The following is a 23,460-nucleotide window of genomic DNA, read 5'->3' on the forward strand; positions in this document are numbered from 1 at the left end:
ACTCTGCTCAGTATTCTGTAATAATCTATATGGGAAAAGAACTTGAAAAAGAATAGATACATGTATATGTATAACTGAATAACTTTGCTGTACACCTGAAACTAACACAACATTGTTAATCAACTATTTGCCAATATAAAATTAAAATTAAGAAAAAATAATAATTAAAAAAATTACAACAATTATAATAGCATCCTCTGGGCACAAAAATTAACAGATTAATTAATAGAATGAAAGAAATGAGCATAGATATTGACTTTAGTATAAAAAATAACTGAAAGTGTAATAAAGGTGACACTAAGTCCGTAGGAAAGGGAGGATCTGCTAGGTAAATAGTGCTGAATCATTTGGCTAAATATTTGGGGAAAAAGCATTAAGTTAATTCTAACCTTATATTCTATACAAAAGAAAACTCCAGATGGATTAAATAAAATGTTAAAAAAGAAAAAAAAACATAAAAGGGAACTATTTTTCAAGTTAGTTGAAGGAAGATTGTCACGTGGCATGCGGGATCTTAGCTCCCCGACTAGGGCTCGAATCCATATCCCTGCAATGGAAGCTCAGAGTCCTAACCACTGGACCGCCAGGGAAGTCCTGGAAGATTGTTTTTTTTAATTGAAGTATAGTTGATTTATAATGTTGTGTTAGTTTCTGGTGTACAGAAAAGTGATTCAGCTATATATATATATATATATATATATATATTCTTTTCCCTTATAGGTTATTACAAAATATTGAGTATACTTACCTGTACTATACAGTAGGTCCTTGTTGGTTATCTATTTTATATAAAGTAGTATGTATCTGTTAATCACAGGCTCCTAACCTATCTTTCCCCACACCTTCCCCTTTGGTAACCAGTTTGTTTTCTATGTCTATTCTGTTTCTATTTTGTAAATAAATTCATTTGTACCGTTTTTTTAGATTCCACATATAAGTGATACCATATGATATTTGTCTTTCTCTGTCTGACTTATCATTTAGTATGATAATTTCTAGGTCCATCCATGTTGTTGCAAATGGCATTATTTCATTCTTTTTTATGGCTGAGTAATATTCCATTGTATATATATGTGTGTGTGTATGTGTGTGTGTGTGTGTGTGTGTGTGTGTGTGTGTGTATACCACATTTTCTTTATGCATTCATCTGTCGATGGACACTCAGGTTGCTTCCATGTCTTGGCTATTGTAACTAGTGCTGCTATGAACATTGGGGTACATGCATCTTATCGAATTAGGGTTTTCTCTGGATATATGCCCAGGAGTGGGATTGCTGGATCATATGGTAACTCTGTTTTTAGTTTTTTAAGGAACCTCCATACTGTTCTCCATAATGGCTGCAACAATGTACATTCTCCCCAACAGTGTAGGAGGGTTCCCTTTTCTCCATACCCTCTCCAGCATTTTTTATTTGTAGACTTTTTGATGAAAAGGAAGATTTTTAAAAACACTGTTAGCCTCATACAATATTAACAATCCCCATTACAAGAAAAGTCCCTGTTTACATTGGGCTCCAGTCCTGGATTTGTCACTAACTTCTCTGTGATTTTTGGGCAAATCACTTATACTCTTTGGGACTTAATTTGCTCATTTGTAAACTTGGGGCACTGGATCAAATCATCTCTAAGATATCATCCAGTTCTGACAATCTATAATTCTGATTCCGCTCAAAATCTCTTTCCTTTGGCTCCGTTCCAAAGGAATATCGGGCATGTATGCCCATCAACATAGGACATGTAATACAGGAAAGCAGACCAGGTGAAACTGTTTTCTCTTCTGACTGTGGAAGTAAAATTCACAGAAGGCATTGATGTCTTCATCTTCCATTAATACATTTAACGAAGCATTTATTGACGACCTATTATATACCTGACCCTGTCGTAGTGACTTTTATGTGTTATCACTGCATACTCAGAGCATGTCAGAGAGATCATTATTCCCATAATACTCTCAGGATTGTACAGGTTAAGATATATGACCAAGTCATGTAATTAACATGTGGCTAACTCAAAATTTAGACATGTATTTTCTTGACAGTCTGATTCGGAGTCTAGGAAAATTATTCCAAGAGAATCTGTGCAAAAAGGACAAACTCTTAACACACACACATGGTATTAAGCTGATCTAATATACTTTAAAAATCAGATTTTTTACTAAATGAATACTGTTGTAATTTTTAATGGACTTAATTTGTATTGGGGAGTCAATTCCTTCACTGACTTAAAAACACCTGAACTAGAGGCATTCCTAGCCTGCTTTCAGGTTTGCTTAGGCATCTCTTCTGAAGACTTTACTGATACAACATAGAAATTATGGCAAAGCCCAGTGGAGTCATTGAACTAAAAGTCTCAATACTGCTCAGGAAAGGATGCCAAATTAAATAAAAAGAGCCCCAGCAGTTCTGCAGCTGCGTGCCAACCCAACGGCTAGTATGAGGTAAATGAGGACCAAACTTCATTTCACTTGTGACCCTAGCCAGTATTTAAACAAAAATGCCTAGAGACTGACACACTGTTCTATAATAAGGGAATAAATATCAATAGCAAAAATAATTACAAAAAACAATAAACTACTCGCAAAGACTTTCTTAGATCTTAACTGAAAGGACTACCATTTAAACTCATCGCCTCTCATGTAGTCGCTAGTAAAGGGTGAGACAGTAGATTGTAAGCATCAATTTGTAATACATAGCCCTAGGTTTACATTAAAAAATTATATAGAAGGCAGAGGTATTCCTGTTGCTTTCCTTTCCATGTCCTGTGACAATGTTTGAGTGAAGGTGTGGTATTAATATTCACCATTATGCAAAGATCACAAGCATAAGTAACCCCCAATTTTTTTTTCTTGTATGAGATGTAATAAACATGCAGGTGAAATGCCAGTACTTTATTATTCTTTCACTTTTCTAGATTTTTTTCAATCTGGAGTGATTACTCTTCCAGTTTTTAAAAATTTCTATTGGAGTGCTACACTTAATGCTACTATAGAGAGACAAAATAGAACCAAAAATAGTTAGATTTTTGTCAGTCTGAATCTATCAGAAAATCCTGAGTCCATTGTATTTCAAGTTCCTTTAAAGAAAAGTTTCATGTAAAATCAAGTTATCACTTATGTTTTAACTTTGCAGAATGGTCTAATAGTAACAAATTATAGCAAGTACTGTTGTTAGCTATGTTTTAATCCTTTGATCAGTTTTTTCCAATATGTATTCCAAAGAATACTGGTTCCTTGGAATGTTAATAGGTATCCCATGAAAGGAGGGTTTTGTGGTCCTGTAAAAGTGGTGACCATGAGGTTAAAGAGAGACAGGCTGACTTTCATACAACTAGGCCAGCTGCAGTCACTAACATGCTGATGTACATTAAGAATCTTTAGGAGGAGAGGGGCCGATGCCATTAGCAATGTTAGCAAAATTTCCTCAGAACCCTCTTTGCAGAACAGCTATAGAACCATATTCAAAGGAACAAACTTTGAGAAATTTTGCTTAAGGGCTGGATTTTATTTTAACTATTTTTAATGGAAAAATTTTTAGAAAACATTACATTTTTTCCATCTTCGTTCACATTTTACTGGGATTTAATATTTTCTTGGGGGCTTTGGGGCATCATAACAAACTCCACTTTTTTTTTTAATGTGATGTACTGTTCAGGGCCTGTGAGGTGTGCAGATGTTTGTACCTCAGACTTCTGTGTGTTCCAAATAATATTTCTTTTGGCATCTCCTCCATGGTCATCTCTACTCACCACATTCTTTGAGTCTGTTCACAATCCCAGGGTCACTTCTGCTACTAACTACCCTTTTATTATCCTAAGACCCTTTCCAGTTCTGAGAACGGTGACCCTGTGGGTGCCTTTTCTCTTCCTCCCTCCCTCCCTCCCTTCTTCTTTCTTTCTTTTTCTCTTCCTATCTCTCTTGTTCTCTTTTCTCTTTCTTCCTTATTCCTGATATTGGTAATTGATGCTTTCTCTTTTTCTTGATCATTCTTGCTGGGGTTTATCAATTTTATTAATCTTTTCTAAGAATCACTTTAGGCTTTGTTGATTTTCTCTGTTATTTGTTTTCTATTTCATGTATTTCTCCTCTTATCTTTTTTATTCTCTTCCTTTTACTTATTTTGAGTTTATTTTACTCTTTTTTTAAGCTTTTTAAGATAGAATCTTAGATCATTGATTTTAGACCTTTCTTATTTTCTAAAATAAGCATTTAGACTGATAAGTTTCCCTCTAAGCAGTGTTTTTAGCTGCATCTCACAAATTTTGATATGTTGCATTTTCATGATCATTCAGTTCAAAATGTCTCTAATGATTTTTTTCTTTGACTTGTGAGTGTGTTGTTAAATTTCCACATATTTGGGCTTCCCTGGTGGCGCAGTGGTTGAGGGTCCGCCTGCCGATGCAGGGGACACGGGTTCATGCCCCGGTCCGGGAAGATCCCGCATGCCACGGAGCGGCTGGGCCCGTGAGCCATGGCCGGAGCCTGTGCTCCACAACGGGAGAGGCCACAACAGTGAGAGGCCCGCGTACCGCAAAAAAAAAAAAAAAAAAAAAAAAAATTTCCACATATTTGGGGATTTTTAATTTATTTTTAGTTTTCTCATTCTTTTTTTTTTAATTAATTAATTTTATTTTTGGCTGCGTTGGGTCTTCATTGCTGCACGTGGGCTTTCTCTAGTCGTGGTGAGCGGGGGCTACTCTTCCTTGCAGTGCGCAGGCTTCTCATTGCGGTGGCTTCTCTTGTTGTGGAGCATGGGCTCTAGGTGCGCGGGCTTCAGTAGTTGTGGCTCGCAGGCTCTAGAGCACAGGCTCAGTAGTTGTGGTGTACGGGGCTTAGTTGCTCCGTGGCATGTGGGATCTTCCCCGACTCGAACCCGTGACCCCTGCATTGGCAGGTGGATTCTTAACCACTGTGCCACCAGGGAAGCCCCAGTTTTCTCATTCTTACTGAATTCTAATTTAATTCCACTGGCGACAAAGAATATACTCTATAAGATTCAAATCTTTTGAAATTGATCGAGACTTATTTTGTGGCTCAGGATATAATTTATTTTAGTGAATGTTTCATGTACACTTGAAAAGAATGTATATCTCACCATTGTTGGTTGTAGTGGTCTATAAATATCAGTTAGGTCAGGATGGCTATTGGTGATACTAAGATTTTCTATATATTTTTTTCATTATTTAGAGAATACTTAGTTTCTGTAATCAAACCCACGTTGATAAGACCTTACTTTTTTTTTTTTGGCCGTGCCACGTGGCTTGTGGGATATTAGTTCCCCAACCGGGGACTGAACCCAGGCCCTCAGCAGTGACAGCATGGAGTCCTACCACTGGACCACCAAGGAATTCCCAAGATCTTCTATATTCCTAATGATTCTTAAAATCTATTTGTTCTACAACGTACTGAGGGTGGAATTTAAAAATCTTCAACTCTAATCAAAGATTTGTCTATTTCTTTCTTTAGTTTTAATCATTTTTATTCCATTTTTTTGTGTTAATGTTATCAGAGGCATACATGTTTATGATTTTTATGTTTTCTCAACTAATTGAGCTTTTTATCCCTCTTTCTTTTTGATAATACTCCTTGTCTTAAATTCTACTTTGATATTAATATAGCCACTCCTTCTTTCACTTACTGTTTACATGATATATAAATCTCTTTTTTGTTGTTATTACTTCAATCTGTGTCTTTAAAACTAAAATCCATCTCTTATAGATAGCTTATAGTTGTATCTTGTTTTGAAAATCCAGCCTGCTAACCTCTGTTTTTTAATTAACAGTTAGTCCATTTCCATTTAATGTAAGTATTGACATGATTTGATTTAGAACGGCCATTTTTCTACTTGTTTTCTATTTTGTCCAACTCTTTTTTGTCCCTTTCTTTCCTGCCTGACTTAGGATTATGTGATTTTTTTTAAAAAAAAATTTTAATATTCTGTTTTATTGGCTTTTAGGTTATACCTCTTTGTATTATTTTTAGTGGTTGCCCTAGGGATTACAGTATGCATCCTTAACTTATTAGAGTTTCCTTGGAGTTAATATTGCACCAGTTCACATACAATGTAAGGAACTTGCAAACTATAGAATTCTATTTACCTCTCAATTCTTTGTGCTTTTGTTGTCATGTAACTTACACGTATTGTAAACTGCACAATATGTTGTATTTTTTTGCCTTAAACAGTCAATTGTCTTTAAGAGAAATTAAGAGGAGAAAAATATATAGTCTTTTATATTTACTATAGAGTTCTGAGTTTCCATCTTGCATCATTTTCTGTCAGCCTAAAAAACTTCTTTTAAGCATTTCTTGTAACACATACTGCTTATGTGTCTTCTTTTATCCAAAAAAAAGTCTTTACATTGCCTTTATAGAGAATTTTGAGTTCCCAGGTTTTGGGTTTTTTTAATTAATGCTTTAAAGTTCCATTGTTTCTGATGAGAAGTTAGTAATCATTCAGATCATTGATTCCCTGTATATAACGCGTCTTTTTGTTTTTCTTTCTTTTCTGGCTACTTTCAAGTTTTTCTCTGTCTTTGTTCTCCAGGGGTTTGATCATGATGTGTCCATGTGCAGTTTTCTTTGTCTTTATGCTCCTTGAGATTCATTGAGCTTCTAGGATCTATAAGTTTATGTTTTCCAGAAAACTGGGGAACATTTTGGCCATTATTTCTTTAATACTTTTCTCCACATTTCTCTTTCTCCTCTCTTTCTGGGACTTCAATTACATACAAAATATACAACATGATATTGTTCACAGGTCACTGAGGATCTATTCATTTTTTAAATATTTTTTTCTTTTTGTTCTTTAGATTAGATAACATCTACTGATCTCTCTTCAAGTTCGCTACCCTTTCTTTTGCTCACTCCGAACTGCTGTCAAGCCTATCCAACAAGCTCTTCATTTCAGACATTTTACTTTTCAGTTCTAAAATTTCCCTTTAGTTCTTTTTTTTATAGTTTTCATTTTTCAACCAAGATTTTCCATCTGTTAATTCATTATGATAATATTTTTCTTTAAGGTTTTTAAAATATGTGTAATAACAGCTTTAAAGTCCTTATCTGCTAATTCTACTCTCTGGATTATCTTGATATCTTTCTTTTTTTAAAAACTAATTCATTAAGGCATGATTGACATACAAAATCTGTACATATTTAGTGTATACAACTTGATGAGTGTGGTGAAACCATCACCATAATCTGTGCAGTAAACTGGTTCATCACCTCCAGGGTCTGTTTCTATTGATGACTATTTCTCTTGTGTGGATAACATTTTCCTATTTCTTAGCATTGAGGACATTATAGCGTTGAGGACATTATAAATTACGTGTTGCATAGACTCTGAATTCTGTCACCATGCTCTAGAATGTGTTAATTCTTGTTCAAGCAGGCAATTAATTTGGCGAGACTCAAATTCCAAACTCTGCCCTTGGTGGGTAGCAGCTGGAATCTCTGCTCAGTTTTTTTCAAATTGTTAACTGTTGCATCTTTGCTGGGCTTCTTAGAATCTCTTCCATATATGTGTAGCTCAAAGGTCAGCCAAGGATTTGCATGCTATTTATTTGCAAATTATGGATCCCTGCCTTGCAACTTCCTCCTTTCTGGGATTCCCCTTCATTTTCAGCCTTTATGACAGCCCTAAACTTCATCCTCTTACTTCCTTAGCCAGTAAGACTGTGCCTTTCTTCCTAAATTATAGCCACTTTGCATCTCATGGACTGAGAAGTACTTTCGGACCAAAGTCACACACACATAAATCTCAACTGTTACAGTTCCCTTCTTTCAACATCAACTCCCTTCTAGCTTCTGCCTGTTTTCAATTTATCTCAGTACCTTCAAATAGTTGGTTTTTTAAAAAATATTTTATCCAGAATTTATGATTGTTATCTTCAGGAGGATTAGTCTGTAATAAGCTACTCTATCATTATCACAGTTGTAACTAGGTCACTTTTTAGTCTTGCCATTGTATAATACTATCTTTATCAAAATGAAAAATATTTGCTATTAATATGGTTATGTCAATTGCTACTTTCCAATAAGTCTTAACTGGTTATATTTTTTTAAACTTTTATGGCTCTATTTCTTCTTCAGTTGAGAAAATAAGACAGAATTAAATGAGTTCTGGATTATGTAATGCCACCAGGGTACTATACAAATACTTAAAATATATGTTGTAAATGTAATAAGCAAAGTACAAAGAAAAGCTATAGGAACTCAGAGGAGGAAGAGATCAGAGGTAATTTCCTAGAGGACGTTACCTTTAAGCCAATTGTTAAAAGGTGACAGGAATTTAGTAGCCAGAGTTGAGAAAAACAGAGAGAATATTCCAGAAGGAACATCATAAGCAATGCAAAAAAAGTGGGAGGTTGCAGGCTCAAGTCTTAATGGTTATAGCTATAAATATAATTTATAACTCAAAATCAATACTTAAAAGTCCATAGTGTGAACATACTGCTATATATAAAAATATGGGTAAACCTCACACCAATTTTAAAAGAAAAAAGCCAGATACAAAAGAATACATACTGTAATAATCCATTTATGTAAAGTTCACAAACAGAAAAAAATAATAGCTGATAACAGAATTCAGAATAGTGGTTACCTTTGGGTTATAGTAGTGACTGGGAGGAGCAAGAGAGGGGCCCCTGGGGTGCTTGTAATGCTGTACCTCTTGTTCTGGAGGCTGGTGACCCACAGCGTCCACTTTGTAAAAATTTATCAGTTGATGACTTTATGATTTGTGCCTTTAAAAAAAAGTTATACTACAATAAAATGTGAAACAAAAATAAAACCCAGTTTCTGGTAGGAAAAAAAGTTTATGGTGTGCATCTCCATATATTAACACATTAATTCCTACCAATGGCCTTATGGAAGGTCAGTAATGATGAATTTTTTGTTAAATTGAATTATATAAACTTGAAATACCATGATGTAAAATAATTCTTGCTTTATACACAAAGTTTGAAATAATTCAAATGCCCCCCAATTTAAAAAACAATAAAATTTCATTTTCTTTCAAAGCTGGATCAATCTGAGTGAATTTAAGATATATTTAAGCTTAAGTTTCCACAGGAAGGCACCACTTGAGTAAATAAAAATATCCTGTGTTATTTAGAATATGAGTTTAGCAAGTGTAACACATAACAGTAGATTAGGGGCTTCCCTGATGGCGCAGTAGTTGGGAGTCTGCCTGCCAGTGCAGGGGACATGGGTTTGAGCCCTGGTCTGGGAACATCCCACATGCCCTGGAGCAACTAAGCCTGTGCTCCACAACTACTGAGCCCGCATGCCACAACTACTGAAGCCTGCATGCCTAGGGCCCGTGCTCCACAACAAGAGAAGCCACTGCAATGAGAAGCCCGCTCACCGCAACAAAGAGTAGCCCCCGCTCGCTGCAACTAGAGAAAGTCCGTGCGCAGCAACAAACACCCAACGCAGCCATAAATAAATAAATTTATATTTAAAAAACCCAGTAGATTAAATGTGACAATAATTAATGTTTTCTCATGTCACAGTTTGAGCAGAGCAGTTTATGGCTGACACAGCAGCTCTACAATGCCAGGTACCCACACACTTACCATTTTACTGCTCTATCCTCCTGAACAGGCCATTTTCTATCTTGTGATCTAAGATGGCTGCTACACTCCCACCATCTTGTCTGTATTCCAACTGGTAGAATCACTACAATTCCTATACTGCTGGCCAGAACTTGTCACAAAGACACAGGAAGCTACCATAGGGCCTGGGAAATGTAGTTTCTGGCTAAGTAGCACACTGAAGGTCCACCAGCAGTCTTTGCCATATATCTGCCATTCTTTGTCTAGCTGTCTTGAATTATGTGGTTTACAATTATGAAATGCCTCCAGGAACAAATCCTTTACATAAAATTCAGCTGCCCTGTAGATAAGAATATCCCTATTTTACAGAAGATAGAACTGAGACTCAGAGAAGATAAATGACTTACCCCCCCTCCCACCCCCACCCCTACATTGCTAATTAAATGGCAGAGCTGGGACTCAAATCCAGTGCTCCAAGCTCAGGGTTCTTGCTTTTCTGCTACAGAAGCCTCTCCAGGCTCCAAGAATACTGGTAATCCCTAGTCTGAGAGAAACTGAGACTCCTACTGTATCTAAGTTAAATGGCACTTGGAAAGGAGTGAGAGAGGACACGGAGTGGTAGAGCTTTACTATGAGGATGTAGTAAAGCTGATGACCTGAGCTGTGTTTTGCTCTAAAGTTTCAAGAACTCAGGAAGCAAGAAAATATAGTAAAAAGCACTGGGCCACGAAACAGTGACATGCATTTTAGTTGTGCTTCTGAACTAAAAGGCAGATTAGACATGTGCTCCAGCCATTTTCCCTGAGTTTTAGTTTCCCCGTCCAACAGATGAGGAGGAGTGCTGGGACAGGGTTGCTGAATATGGCCCTGAAGGTTGTGCACAATTTCTTAAATTCACCAAGCAGGAGATTCTGGAGCAGAGTTAGAGGGTGCAGCACAGCTCCAAGCCTAACCCCTCCCCAGTCCTTAGAAATACTACTGGTAAATTCTCAAAATATTGGGATTCTCAGAAATACTACAAAATATGGAGAGAAGACCACCAAGCGGCATTCTTATCTTTTTTCTCTTCTGACAAGGGAACTTGGAAGAAACAAGTGAAATTAAAGTAAATAATGTGTCTGATTCTTCCTGAAAGAAGTGACTACTTCAGGATCCCACCAAAATGTTCCAAAGCCCTGGGGGTGGGGGTAGGGAGGGATGGTTTCATCCTCAATTGGGTAGAGCAAACCCTGATACAATACGTTCATCAAAATCTCAGGAGACGGAGGGGCGTCTACATATTTTAACAAAAACCGCGTATGTCCTAAAACAGAGGCTTCTCCCACCTATGCCCTCAGGTCACAGAAAGGTGGTGAAAATCCAGAATACAGTTTTCAGATGTTGGGAGAGAAAACACATTGGTACCAGACAATGGGGGAGGAGATACTATATCAGAGCAAGTAGAATGTCTGTACATAGCTGCCCAAGTATGTACAAGGGGAAAAGAAATGACACAGTCACTAATGATCTATTACATACATGTCAGTATTTCACCCACAGCTAACAAAACAAAAAGAGCTGAGGAGGGAGGGAGAATCATGGGCTGCAAAAGACAAAGCCTAATCTAGGAAAAAACCTAACTCAAGGAACAGAAGGAATTTTCTCACAATTTCTTCACATTGTAGCACAGCTTGATAGAAGCATAAATTAAGTAAAACTAGAGCTCAACCATGAGATGATAAAATAGCAGAATGAGATAAAAAGGGAGGTTGCAGACATAAGGAAATAAATTGAATACCAAAATACTTTATGGAACTAATAAGTAAACTATAAATAGAAAGAACAGAACAGATACTGCTGAATACTGAAATATTGACATAGAGAAAAGACTGTAAGCACAGTAAATGCAGAGGAAAAAATAAAGGAGATTAATTAGAAGTTAACAGATATGCATATTAGTTTGTTACCAGCTAAGCTGCTGTAACAAAGAAATCCAAAAATATAATGCCTTAAATAAATTAGTTTCTTCTCACTCACAAAAGAGTCCACAGGTAAGAAGTCCCAGTCTGGCAGGATCTCCTCCAGGAGGTCATCCAAAATATGGTTCCTTCTATCTTGATGCTCCATCACCTCCTCATTCCTGTGGTTATAGGACATTTTCATTTCAATGGTTGAAGCTGGCTCCTTTACACACCCACGTTTCAGTCTGTAGGAAGGATAAAAATAGTCCAGGGCAAGCACTCTAAGGAGATGCCACAGAGGTTATACGTATCACTTCTGCCACATCTTATTGGCTTCACGTCTCCATTTAGCCACAGGGGACACTGGGAAATGTGGTCTTTAACTGGATAGCCATGTGCTCAGCTAAAACTCAGTGTTCTATTCTAAAAGGAACCAGGAGAGAACGAATAGTTAGGAACCACACTATGAAAGATAAAGATGAGCCAACATTTAAGGACACTTGATGTCCCTCACAGAGAGAACCCAGCAAATGAAAGAGAAGATGTATCTAATGCTGTAATTTAAGAGCACATTCCGGAAGTGAAGAAAGAACTGAATCTGCAGGTGGAAAGAAAACATTGAATCCCAGGAAATTTTGATTTAGAATATTTAATATAAAGGTATTTCCTAGTTAAACACTTGAACTTGAAAGGCAGAGAATGCTTCAGACATCCAGGCAGAAAGAAAAATCACCTACAAGGGGTAAAAAATCAGGCTGGCATCCAATTTCATTATATTCTTTGTGGAAGACAATGGTGTGGTCTACAGAGTTTTAAGATAAGATGGCCCAGGGTGTAATTCAAGTATAAAGGTTCAGGGAAGTAAAATACCCATGAACACTTGTTGGAAAGAACTGCTTGATAACCAATGCCAGGCAATTTAATAATCCACCAAAATAAAGAACTCAAGCATAAAGAAGCCCTGACAGAAGGACTGTTGATGAGCACTGGATCCATTCACATGTAGAACTAATACCAAACAATCATAGCAATGATGGTTTCAAAAGAGAATGTGAATATTATAAATTTGGACAATGTAAAAATAATATAATACAAAATTGGGAGGTGAGGCAGAGGAGATGGGAGTAGCAAGAAAGTTCTAATGTTCGCCATCTTTTGAAGCTGGGATATGTTATCCAAAATAAAAACATGTGATGAAAAAAAACCTAAATGTTTTTCATAATTGCCTTTATTTAACAATGGAGCAGGGGTCCACAAATCACTGCCTGAGGGTGAACCACCTGTTTTTGTAAGTAAAGTTTCATTGGAACACAGCTTCACCCATTTGTTTCCATATTGTTTATGCTACTTTCCAGCTATAAAAATAGACTGAGACAGCTTAAAATTTTTACTCTCTGGCCCTTTAAGAAAAAATTTGCCAACCCATGCAAAGGAATTTTTTTAATTCACAGGAATCTTGTGGTAAAGAAATATTTATTTGAGGCTTAATGATTTGTTGGGTTTATTTTATTTTTTATCTTTTTGATGTGGTTTTAAAGTCTTTATTGAATTTTTTACAATATTGCTTCTGTTTTGGTTTTTTGGCCACCAGGCATGTGGGATCTTAGCTCCCGACCAGGGATCGGACCCACACCCCCTGTATTGGAAGGCGAAGTCTTAACCACTGGACCGCCAGGGAAGTCCCAATTTGCTGGATTTAATTCAGCCTTTTCCCTTCCTATTAAATTCATGTCAAATTAAGTTTAATAATATAAGTCCTACTTTTACAAAACAATAGATCAATCACTCCAAAGACGTCAGGGATAGTGAATCACCTAATGATATTTGGTATGGTTTCTTAAACTTTCATCTCTGTGTTTTTCCGCATTATTTGGAATCTTTATAATGAGCATATATCATTATTACCAGAAGAATAAAATAGAATGATTTTTCTATTTGAAAACACTGGAAGCAAATATACCAAGATATTCACAATAATTAATTCTGGCTGACAGGAATATGATTGCTGTTTTCTTCTTTAAGCTTTTATATATTTTTTAAATATTGAAGAAATTTTAAGCTATTATAGAGGATTTTGGCATAAAGTGATAAAGTTCTGAATTATAGTTTTGGAAACAGTAATAAGTACCAGATATGAGGGACATTGCTGTTTAGAATATGATTCTTTCATTAGTAGTATACAAACCAAAAAGCATGATTCAACATAAAATATAAAGCATGAGATAAAAGAGAATCCAGGGGACTTCCCTGGTGGTGCAGTGGTTAAGAATCCGCCTGCCAGTGCAGGGGACACGGGTTTGAGCCCCGGTCCGGGAAGATCCCACATGCTGCGGAGCAACTAAGCCCGTGCGCCACAACTACTGAGCCTATGCTCTGAGCCTGTGAGCCACAACTACTGAGCCCACATGCCACAACTACTGAAGCCCACGTGCCTAGAGCCCATGTTCCACAACAAGAGAAGCCACCGCAATGAGAAGCCTGAGCAGCGCAACCAAGAGTAGCCCCTGCTCGCCGCAACTAGAGAAAGCCCTTGCGTAGCAACGAAGACCCAACGCAGCCAAAAATTAATTAATTATTTATTTTTTTAAAAAAAAGAGAGAGAGAGAGAGAGAAGCCAGAAGCAGATGATACTCGACTTCTGTTAGGCAATCAGCATATTCATAAAGCCGGTTTCTTTAATTTGCATTAATCTAAACCTACCTTTCCAGTCTCATCCCCCACCTTATCCTCCTGATACACACAACATACTCCAGCCACACAGAGCCCTTCATCTTCAATGAGATCTTCATGCATTTGTATGCTATTTTGCTTTGCCGCCACCATTCTTTCTACCTACAATTGCATCCTCTTCTCTATGGGATATAATTCAGTGCTTCTTTTAAGACATAATTTAAGTATCACTGACTGCAGTACATCTCAACCTTGGCTGCACAGCAGAATCACCTAGGGAGCTTTATAAAAATACCGAGGCCCAGGCCCCAGCACAGCTATTCTGATTTAATTGCCCAGGGTTGGGACCCAGGCAGCAGTATTTTTAAAAAGCTCCCTGAGTGATGCTAATATACAGCCAGGGTTGAGAGTCATTGCAAAGCCTTCTGCAATACCAGCAGGCAGAGTTAATTACTACCTCTTCTGCACTCTCATAGCTCTTAGATTTTCCATTGCTCATGAAATTTAATGCTTATTGTATTAAAGTTAGTGTTATATAGTAAATGCTCAGTAAACGCTGAAGGTTGTTACCGTCCTTCTTCCAACCAAGCATATGCAGAAATGTAAACTCGCCAGGATGTCACCCCTCCATGCCCCCTACACACACACACACACACACACACACACACACACACACACACACACACACACACCTCACTGCCTTTTCAGCACAGCCCTAGACCTTGGGTCTGGCTTTTACATTGTTGAGATTTATGCAATGTAAAGAATTAAAGAAACCAGTGTTATGAATGTGCTGACTGCCTGAGAGAATCCGAACATCATCTGCCTTCCACCCTCATCTTTGTGTCACACTTTACATTGTGTTTGATGTCAGATCCTGCTACTTTAGCTCTCAAGAGCAGGTTGTCAGGTGTACTTTGTCAAAGGCTTTCAGAAAATCCAGATAAATGATGCTGTAAGCCCCGAAACTGCCAAAACTATATTTTACACTTTCACAGTACTTGACAATTTTATTTAAGTGGAATCTTTCTTCCTTCGATTTACCTTTGCCTCTCTGACCCTGAGATCAATCAGATAACTGGAGACCCTTCCATTTTTGATACTGAGTGTCCTCAGCTATGCCTGCGCCATGTCTGGAGCACAGTACACTGGGTGATTATCTCAGCCTCCCTGGTTAGGAGGAGCTCCTGGAAACTACTCCTCTCTGGAGGTGAGGTGGGGAAAGGAGAGCTGAGGATGAGGAAAGGAGACCAAGGTGCATCAGCAAGACAGAAGTTCCATAGTCACACAATGCGCATACACACTCTCATCAAGGCGAGACCCAGAGCACTGACCTCTTCTCTTCCCACTCGCCTGGAAGGAAACCGATTGCATTAACAGTCTGCTCTTTCCTGTTAAAAATCCTATTTGTAGTCATTTTAAACTGTCCTCACCAAACATCGCCAAAGGTTTTGGTGTCCATAGGATGGTAGTTGCTTATAGTTTCCCTTAAGTACCACATCCTGGCAGTATGGCCCTAAAATAACTTTGTTCACAGACATTTCTCAGCCAGTAGATATTTATTTTGCAAAGTGATTTTCTCCCCAGAGTCTTGATGAAACTTTCCCTTTCTTTTTCCTTAAGGTCATCATGACCTTGATGAACAATAAGATGTACTACAACTGAGTCCAATGGCAAGTTTCACTAATGCAGAATCAGATTAATCTTCAAATTGAATCATCTTTGCATATCTAGTACTCTACGTGACCTGAGACAAATCTACTAAGCTTTCTGACTTGGCTCTTTATTAGCAAACCGTTACCTAGTTCCCTTGGAAGTTGTGCAAATTAATTAATGTTTGGAAAACAACTGGAAAATTTAAAACAGTCTATAAATACCAAACAGTTGCATCTTCCTTGCTGAGAGGGCCCAGGTAATTCATAACCTCCTATAATAAAGGTAAAATAATGTGCTTGGGCTCTACAATTAAATGTGATTTATTTGCAATACCTATAATCTTCAAAATCTAGAAACCATTTAATAGAAACAGTTCATATTTCATAACTATAATAAAAGCATGTAATGACTTTAGGAAAAGTAATATCTACTGTAAGTGATCTAGACATCATGTCTTTAACCATTTCTAAGATCTGCAAGAGTATGCTGAGAGTTTATCCTTAACCTGTTAATGTTGACTGATAGATTTATCTTTACATTCTCCCAGTTTTTCTTTATCCTCAAAACTCTAATATGTATTTCCTAGAAAATCTGCCTGTATAAAACTTTGCTGTGTTCAAAGCCTCCTGTCAAGATTTAGCACTTTTATATTGTAGTCATTAAAATTGAACAAAATCTTAATAGTTCCTTTATTAACTACTATACTGACTTTGCATAGTGGAAATCACAACATGTTAATTGGATTTAATTAACTATTTTAAATTACACAAACTCCTTACAGTAGACAACAGCACAGGGTACTCATCAGCAATAAAATTGGAGCTGATATTGCTACTTTATTAAAACTTAATGAAACGATTCATAATCTTATTTATTGTTTACAAGAAGAAAACTGTGCTCATTTTGAAGGCAAAAAATGTCTGCTGAAAACAAATTTTTGATCATTTAGGTGAAGGCTCAGAAGTTAATAAAAGGGTCCACCATATCCAACCTCACGGTTCTGCCAGCTTCTCATCGCACGAATCCCTATTTCACCCCTGTGCCAGTCTTACAAGTGGATGCCAATAAAGGTTAGTGATTCCATAACCATTTTATATGTTTAGGAACATAGGGAAAGAGCACTGAGGTGGGACTGGGGGCCTGAGTTTGAATTTGGATTCAGCCACTAATTCTCCAAGATGACTTCAGACAAGTCAAGTCCTCACTGTAGCCTGAGTTTCCTTCTCTGTAAATCAGAAGGTTGGACTAGAGTCCCTTCCCACCTCTAAAATCCATGATCCTATAGATTTACTATTGATTTAGATGTTGATGTTATTACACATTAAAATTATTATTTTGTTTAAGTGATATTATTATAATTTTTCAAGCTTCTGAGCAGATAGTTTCTGATGCTTTTCCGATAGCATTTAAAAACTTATTTCAATATACTATTATGCAAAAATATGAAGGCAGAATTAATGCAATTACCATTTAAACTATGCATGTCTTAGTCGAAATGCCAGAGTTTGTGAAACCAGTGGATTTCTTGTTTTTTAAGCAAAAGGTCGTGTCATCTTTATCTCAGTATCCCCAGTGCTTAGAACCATATCTAGCATTTTGTAGATATTAAATTGTTGGTTGAATGAATAAGCAAATGAAAGAGTAAGCAAATGACTAAGGACTGAGTGTCACAAGTGTAACCCTCTTTACTTCTCCCTGATACTTAATTGGCTGACATGTTAAAGAATTCTTTTTTTTTTTTTTTTTTTTGGTTGCACCAGGTCTTAGTTATGACAGGTGGGCTCCTTAGTTGCAGCTCCAGGGCTCCTTAGTTGTGGCATGTAAACTCTTAGTTGCAGCATGCACATGGATCTAGTTCCCTGACCAGGGATCGAACCCAGGCCCCCTGCATTGGGAGTGTGGAGTCTTATCCACTGCACCACCAGGGAAGTCCCCCTAAAGAATTAAGTGGATCACCTTTTGTACCTCAAATATGAGCAAGTGAGATGATCTTTAATTATTTCTATCTCACTTTCTAACTGTTGTCTGGAGTATTTTGGATCTAAAGTTGGTTCCCCAGGGCTCTTCTGGTACCTGAAGATTTAAAGTCCCCCATCTTGTAGCTCCTGTATCCTCTATCTGCTGACCCAGTCAGTGGTGGGGTACAGCAAAACTCAACACAGCCCTGCATCATTATAAGTCTCTTAATTGATTAAATTTCCTGCAACTGTAACAATTACTTTCCTAGTTACAAATCATTGTTGTTTAGAAATCTTTGTGACACATGCTTTTAGTTGGTTTACATAATGTTTACTCCCTGGGAAAACTTCAGCAGAGTTTCTACTTCTTGCTTTAGAAACACTTACATTCTTCCTGGGTCAAATTAAGATGAATAAAATAATGAATGAATGAATCAATCAATCAATCTATACTTGCTTTAGCGATAGACACAATAAAAAATTGCTGCAAAACAAAGGTAAATCTAGAGCCACGGCAACTTGGTCCAGAAAAACATCGTATTTTCATCCCTCAATTATCTGCCAGAGAACACATGGCCTACCATAATATTTGTAATTAATTAACCAATTAACAACACATTTATTGAGTACTTGCCATATGTCTGGTACTGTGCAAGGTAATATGAACACCAGGAAAGCACAAGCCACACAAATGTAGATAGAGTGTCCAGACTTTTACATGTCCTGATGCTCTGAACTGTCATTTAAGTCACCCCAGACCTACACAAGTCCAGCATGTGGTGAAAGATGAACAACATCCAGAAGAGAGAATAGTTTTGGAAAATGCAGGGCAAACTTCTCTACTTCTTCTTGAATTACCTTGCTAAATCCAAAGAAGAAAGCTCCCCCAACCCCTCCACAATGGTTAAGAATATAAGTCTCATAATAAAAATGTTCCGTTTAGGCTCTGTGTGACAGTGGGCAAGTTGCTCTCTGATCTTAGAATAAACTCTAAACTCTATAAACAAGGCATGCCTGACCTGGCCTCCCTTCCATTCTCATCTCATTCTGCTTTCTCTGTGCTCCAGCCACATGGGACTTCTCTCTCTTCCTTATCAGGCCAAGCACTTTTTCACATCAGGCCTTCACAAGTGCTTTTACCTCTGCCTGTAGAAGTCATTTCCTCAAGCATCTGTCTTTTTCCTTTATAGATGATCACAGTTTGTAATTGTATATTTATTTGTGAATTTATTTAATGTCTTCTCCACCCCTAAAGGCTCCATGAGGTCTGTCTGGTTCACCATTGAATCCCCACTCTCCAGAATATTTCCTGAGTGGGGATATTATAACAGGCGCTTAAATATTGGTTGAATGACTGACACAATGAATGAATTTCTAATTCCTAATCTAGTCAACAGGAAAGTGAGAGAGGTTTGAAAATGAAATGAGACAAAGGTGTTAAGGGATGATTTTCAAAAACAGGTAAAATCCTGACTCTCTTACAAATGAACACGTGTCAAAGATTTTATTTACTTAACTCATCAGTTAAAGGAGAGAATTTGTAAGCTGTCACAACTGGTCTGAAGGAGAATCCAAAGAACATATCTTTGTAGATCAGGAAAATTGAAATAAATTTGCAAATAGATGGAAAATTGACATTTCTATGGAAAGAAGGAATGTCCCTTCACCAGACAGAATTTTTTTTCATGTCTATAGATATGAATTATTTGCATTATTATCAGTTTTTTCCCCACAAGTTAACTTTAATCTCTACAGAATTGTAAAATAGCCTAGTCAAAGACTAGGTTCAGATAGTTCCTGAATGCATTCCATTGAAAAGGTATCCAGTAATCTCTTTTGCTTATTCTAAAACATAAAAAAAATTTTCTTATAATCTTCCCCCATTTTTGATAGAAAATGATCTAAAAAAATTATTCACAAAATAAGGCTGGTCTCATTAGGTTTGGCCTGATAATTTACATAGGTGCAGCAAGAATGTTAATCACCACATAGGCCATCTTAAGTTTGCTCTGTTGGAAGTTTTCATAAGGAATCTCAGATTGAAGTTTTTAAATCCTCTATTACTTGTTATACTGAGGTTAGAAAATCAAGCCCAAGAAACTCTGTCTACCATATTTCAACTACAGAACCTATAAATTTGGGTACATTCCTCTCCTCTAGAGATGCTCCAAATATCCTAAGCTTCTTGGACCTGTTGGGAAATGACATTCCTTTCCACCTGTAAGGATGGAAGTCCTGTAAGCCATGTATCAGGCCAGTTTTTCTGGGAGGGCTTTGGAAGCATTTGGTTCCATAAAGTCAAGCTTAGTTCTTTAAATGTAACTTATTATACCTGACTAATAACATCATTCTTAAATATGAAATTCCAGGCAAGTTCTTGGTTGCATAAGCAGTTTTTTCAATTATATCTTAATAAAAGAAGAAAAGTTTCTTATTGAAACTATGCAGATAACCCATATTGCCATGAAAAGTAAGGAGGCTCAGTCAGAGTTTCTGAATTCGCGAGGTGAGAGGGAGCTCATCTAAAGTAGTAGAAGTTCAATTTCCTTATTTTCTGGGAATTTTAGGAATATTCAATTCCTGTAAGTGCTCATTTCTCTCTGTAAGTCAATCAGAACACAGCTCCTTTAATTTGAGACTTTACAATCTAATTTATTAATACCATCTGGAGACAGGAAAACATTCTACGTTCACAATGAGAAATAAAGGGCTTTCTGAATTACAGATCAGAGAGAGTTTATAGCTTCAATCCTACAATTTCAGCCACAAACGAAAAATAAACACAGAAACACAAAAATGTAATGGTCCAGATAGCAAAAAGTTAGTCTCCTTCCTTGTGGGTATGAAATTCCTAGTTGAATTTAGCTCAAAATACACACATAGACAAACAGAAGTCTACAAACCATATTCTCTATTGTCTCTCACTCGATAGGGAATAGATCTCTGTAAGATCCATTTACAAAACTCACCAAAATCTCAGTCGTAGCCACCAACAAGGACTAACTTATCAGCCATTAATATGGAGTAATATCAAAATTAGAGAAATAAGAGTCAGCAAAGTTCTATTGCCACTTTGAATTCACCTATGGGTGCCAAGAAAATAAGTGCCTGGCTTGGTTCCCTGTGATATGTACCTTTTCTGGCAATTTCAGGTGAATCTTTTGCTCATCTTGGTGGGATCTCCAAAATTGTTAAAGGATATATATTTTTGAAAGTAAAACCATGACTCTTATACAACTATAAAATGAACACATCAAAGATCCTGTTTAACTCATTAATTAAATGAGGGAACCAGTAAAATGTTACAATTGATTCAAAGAAGAATTCAAACAGCAGACAAATTTACAAACCAAAAATTTGGAAATAAATTTGCAGATGCATGCAGAACTGAATTTTGGGGGGTGGGGAAAGTACTGTCCCTCCATGTGACAAAATTTATTTGCATATGTATAAACAAGAATTATTTGCACTGCTCTTGGTTTTCTATAAACTAACCTTAATCTCTACAGAATTGTAAAAGAGATTAATCAAAAACAAAGGTGATTATAGGGTCAGATAATCTCCAGAGTTTCCAGCATTCTGATGAAAAGATAACCGGTAATCTCTTTTGCTTATTCCAAAATCATAACTTTTTCCTTTCGATGGTAAATGCACATGTGTGTTTGTCTAAAATTAAGTGAATTGCTTCACCTAGTACTAAAGCAAGGGTTAAAATCATGCTCATATTCTTTGGGATTCTCAGAGAATGAAACTCATTCTAGTAATGAAAATACACTGAATTAGAAGCAGCTCTGTTTTCCACATGTGCAAAGTAGGCACAGTTCTTGGACATGGGATATGATATTTATAGGTGGAAAATATTTGTGAGGACAAAGAATTAGTCTTCATGTTTTAATGTAGTTAAATTCTGGTGTTATAACAATTAAAACCTGGAGTACTAATTTTGAAAAGGGCTTGAAGAGTTGTACTTGGGATCAGTAGTTCTTAAGTTTTAACAGTGCAAAAGATTGACCTGGAGTGCTTATTTAAAATGTAGATTACTGGCCCCAATTCTAGTGATTCTCAAACTTCAATGCACATAAACATCTCCTGGAGGCTTCCATAATGCAGATTCCCAGGGGCCTCAGAAATTTGGACAGGTCTGGGATGGGGCCCGGGAATCTCCATTTTTAATAATAAATTCTTGCCCCAGATAATCCTGCAGTAAGTAAACTGAAGACTTCTCTTTGGAATCATTGTTTTAGAATCATTTACCATCATTGTTTTGGAATCATTGTTCGTAGTGAAGTCTTCTTCAGCTCTCCCATCCCTCAGCGATCATTCTTCTGAATTCCTATAACCCTAGACTTTAATTTCCTGAATGTGACATAATATAGTCCTTAGAGATAATAAAGCAAATGAAAACAATATTTATCCCTCTTAGGATGTGTGCCAACTTCTTCAACCTAGTCCAGCTTAGGACACAGTTTTTTACTTGGATTTCATTGAGAGCCAGAGTTCTTTATTTTTCTTCCTATTAGCTGAGAGCAACAAGAAGCTGAAGCCCTATCACATGTCTATGTCAAGTACTCCCAGAGTTTCTGGGTTTCTGGCTTCAATACCATAGATCCACCTTAAATGTGAGTTTCGCCCCTCACAGCAGGTTTTGCTCAATTATTCATTTACTCATTGATTTATTCATTTTTTTAAAACAATGTCTCCTGTCCTTAAAAAACCTTGGCACCAGTCATATTGACACAGTATGACACAGTATGAGTTCTAGGAATTGTAAATTAGTCACATTAATACTAACCATGTTGCCCAGTAACACTAAAACAACCTACTTGGGCATTCACATCATCTGGTAATATGAGAAATGTCTAAAAATAACTCTTTTTAAAAAATAAAATATGACTCGTAACAACAGGAGCATGATTTCAAGCACACAGATTTTCTTTCTTTCAGAACCAAAGGTCTCCTTAGTTATTGACTGTGTACCTGATTTCTCTGTATTTTAAAAAGAATACCAATATTATCAATAATTGAAAATGTCATTAAGTATAAAGAAGTTTCTGTTTGCATTGGAATTGTATTTCTACCTTAAAATGAAATTATCACAGTACAAGTTTATTTCATAATACCATTATTAGAAATGCCATTTTTCTTGGGTTAGATTAGGCTTAAATGAACAGTACTATGGCTTTTTTCTTGCAGATGATTAAGGCACTAAATGTAGTCTCACAAATAAACTAATGAATAGAGTAAGTTACACTTGTGAAATTTATAGAGTTCAGACTTTGTGGAAATGCTTGAAGTTAAACTCATATTCTTCTAACCTTCCTTTTTAGGTATTTTAAGTATGAGAGAACAAGGATTGATTCCACCAACAGCAAGAATTACCTTTCAGAATCCACCCATTACACCCAGAGCGGCTCCTCTGCGTAGTTTTGATGAAGCACGTAAGATTTTGACTATCGGTAAGACAGTCCTGCCTGTATGTTAGTTGGGGATACACAGAAATTACCAAAATCTTTTATCTTCAATAATAGGACAGAGGAAACTTGTAATGAATCTGAGTTTCACTTTACTGAATAAAGTAACTTTAGTCCCTTTGTGAAATACCTACTCAGGGCCTGTGTTCTCTATGTGTTAGAAAGTTGGTATTTTCAAGGGATTTGCAGCTTGGTTGGGAAAATAAGACAAATATAA

General features: G+C 36.7%; 1 protein-coding gene across 5 annotated transcripts in view; it reads left to right on the forward strand.

Annotated features, from left to right (window-relative positions):
* The window catches only part of IQCH (IQ motif containing H), a 209,916-nt gene that overhangs the window by 49,985 nt on the left and 136,471 nt on the right, over nucleotides 1-23,460 (forward strand). For 4 of the 5 annotated variants that reach the window (XM_067751662.1, XM_067751664.1, XM_067751669.1 and 1 more), the window contains exon 1: nucleotides 23,111-23,228. In XM_067751662.1, the coding sequence (XP_067607763.1) occupies nucleotides 23,111-23,228 (118 nt within the window). Of the gene's footprint in view, nucleotides 1-16,763; nucleotides 16,885-23,099; nucleotides 23,229-23,460 lie in introns of those variants that run through there. The other variant, XM_067751661.1, reaches the window with a different exon arrangement.

The sequence above is a fragment of the Pseudorca crassidens genome, chromosome 1 (genome assembly GCF_039906515.1).
Source record: "Pseudorca crassidens isolate mPseCra1 chromosome 1, mPseCra1.hap1, whole genome shotgun sequence".
Taxonomy (NCBI): Eukaryota; Metazoa; Chordata; class Mammalia; order Artiodactyla; family Delphinidae; genus Pseudorca; species Pseudorca crassidens.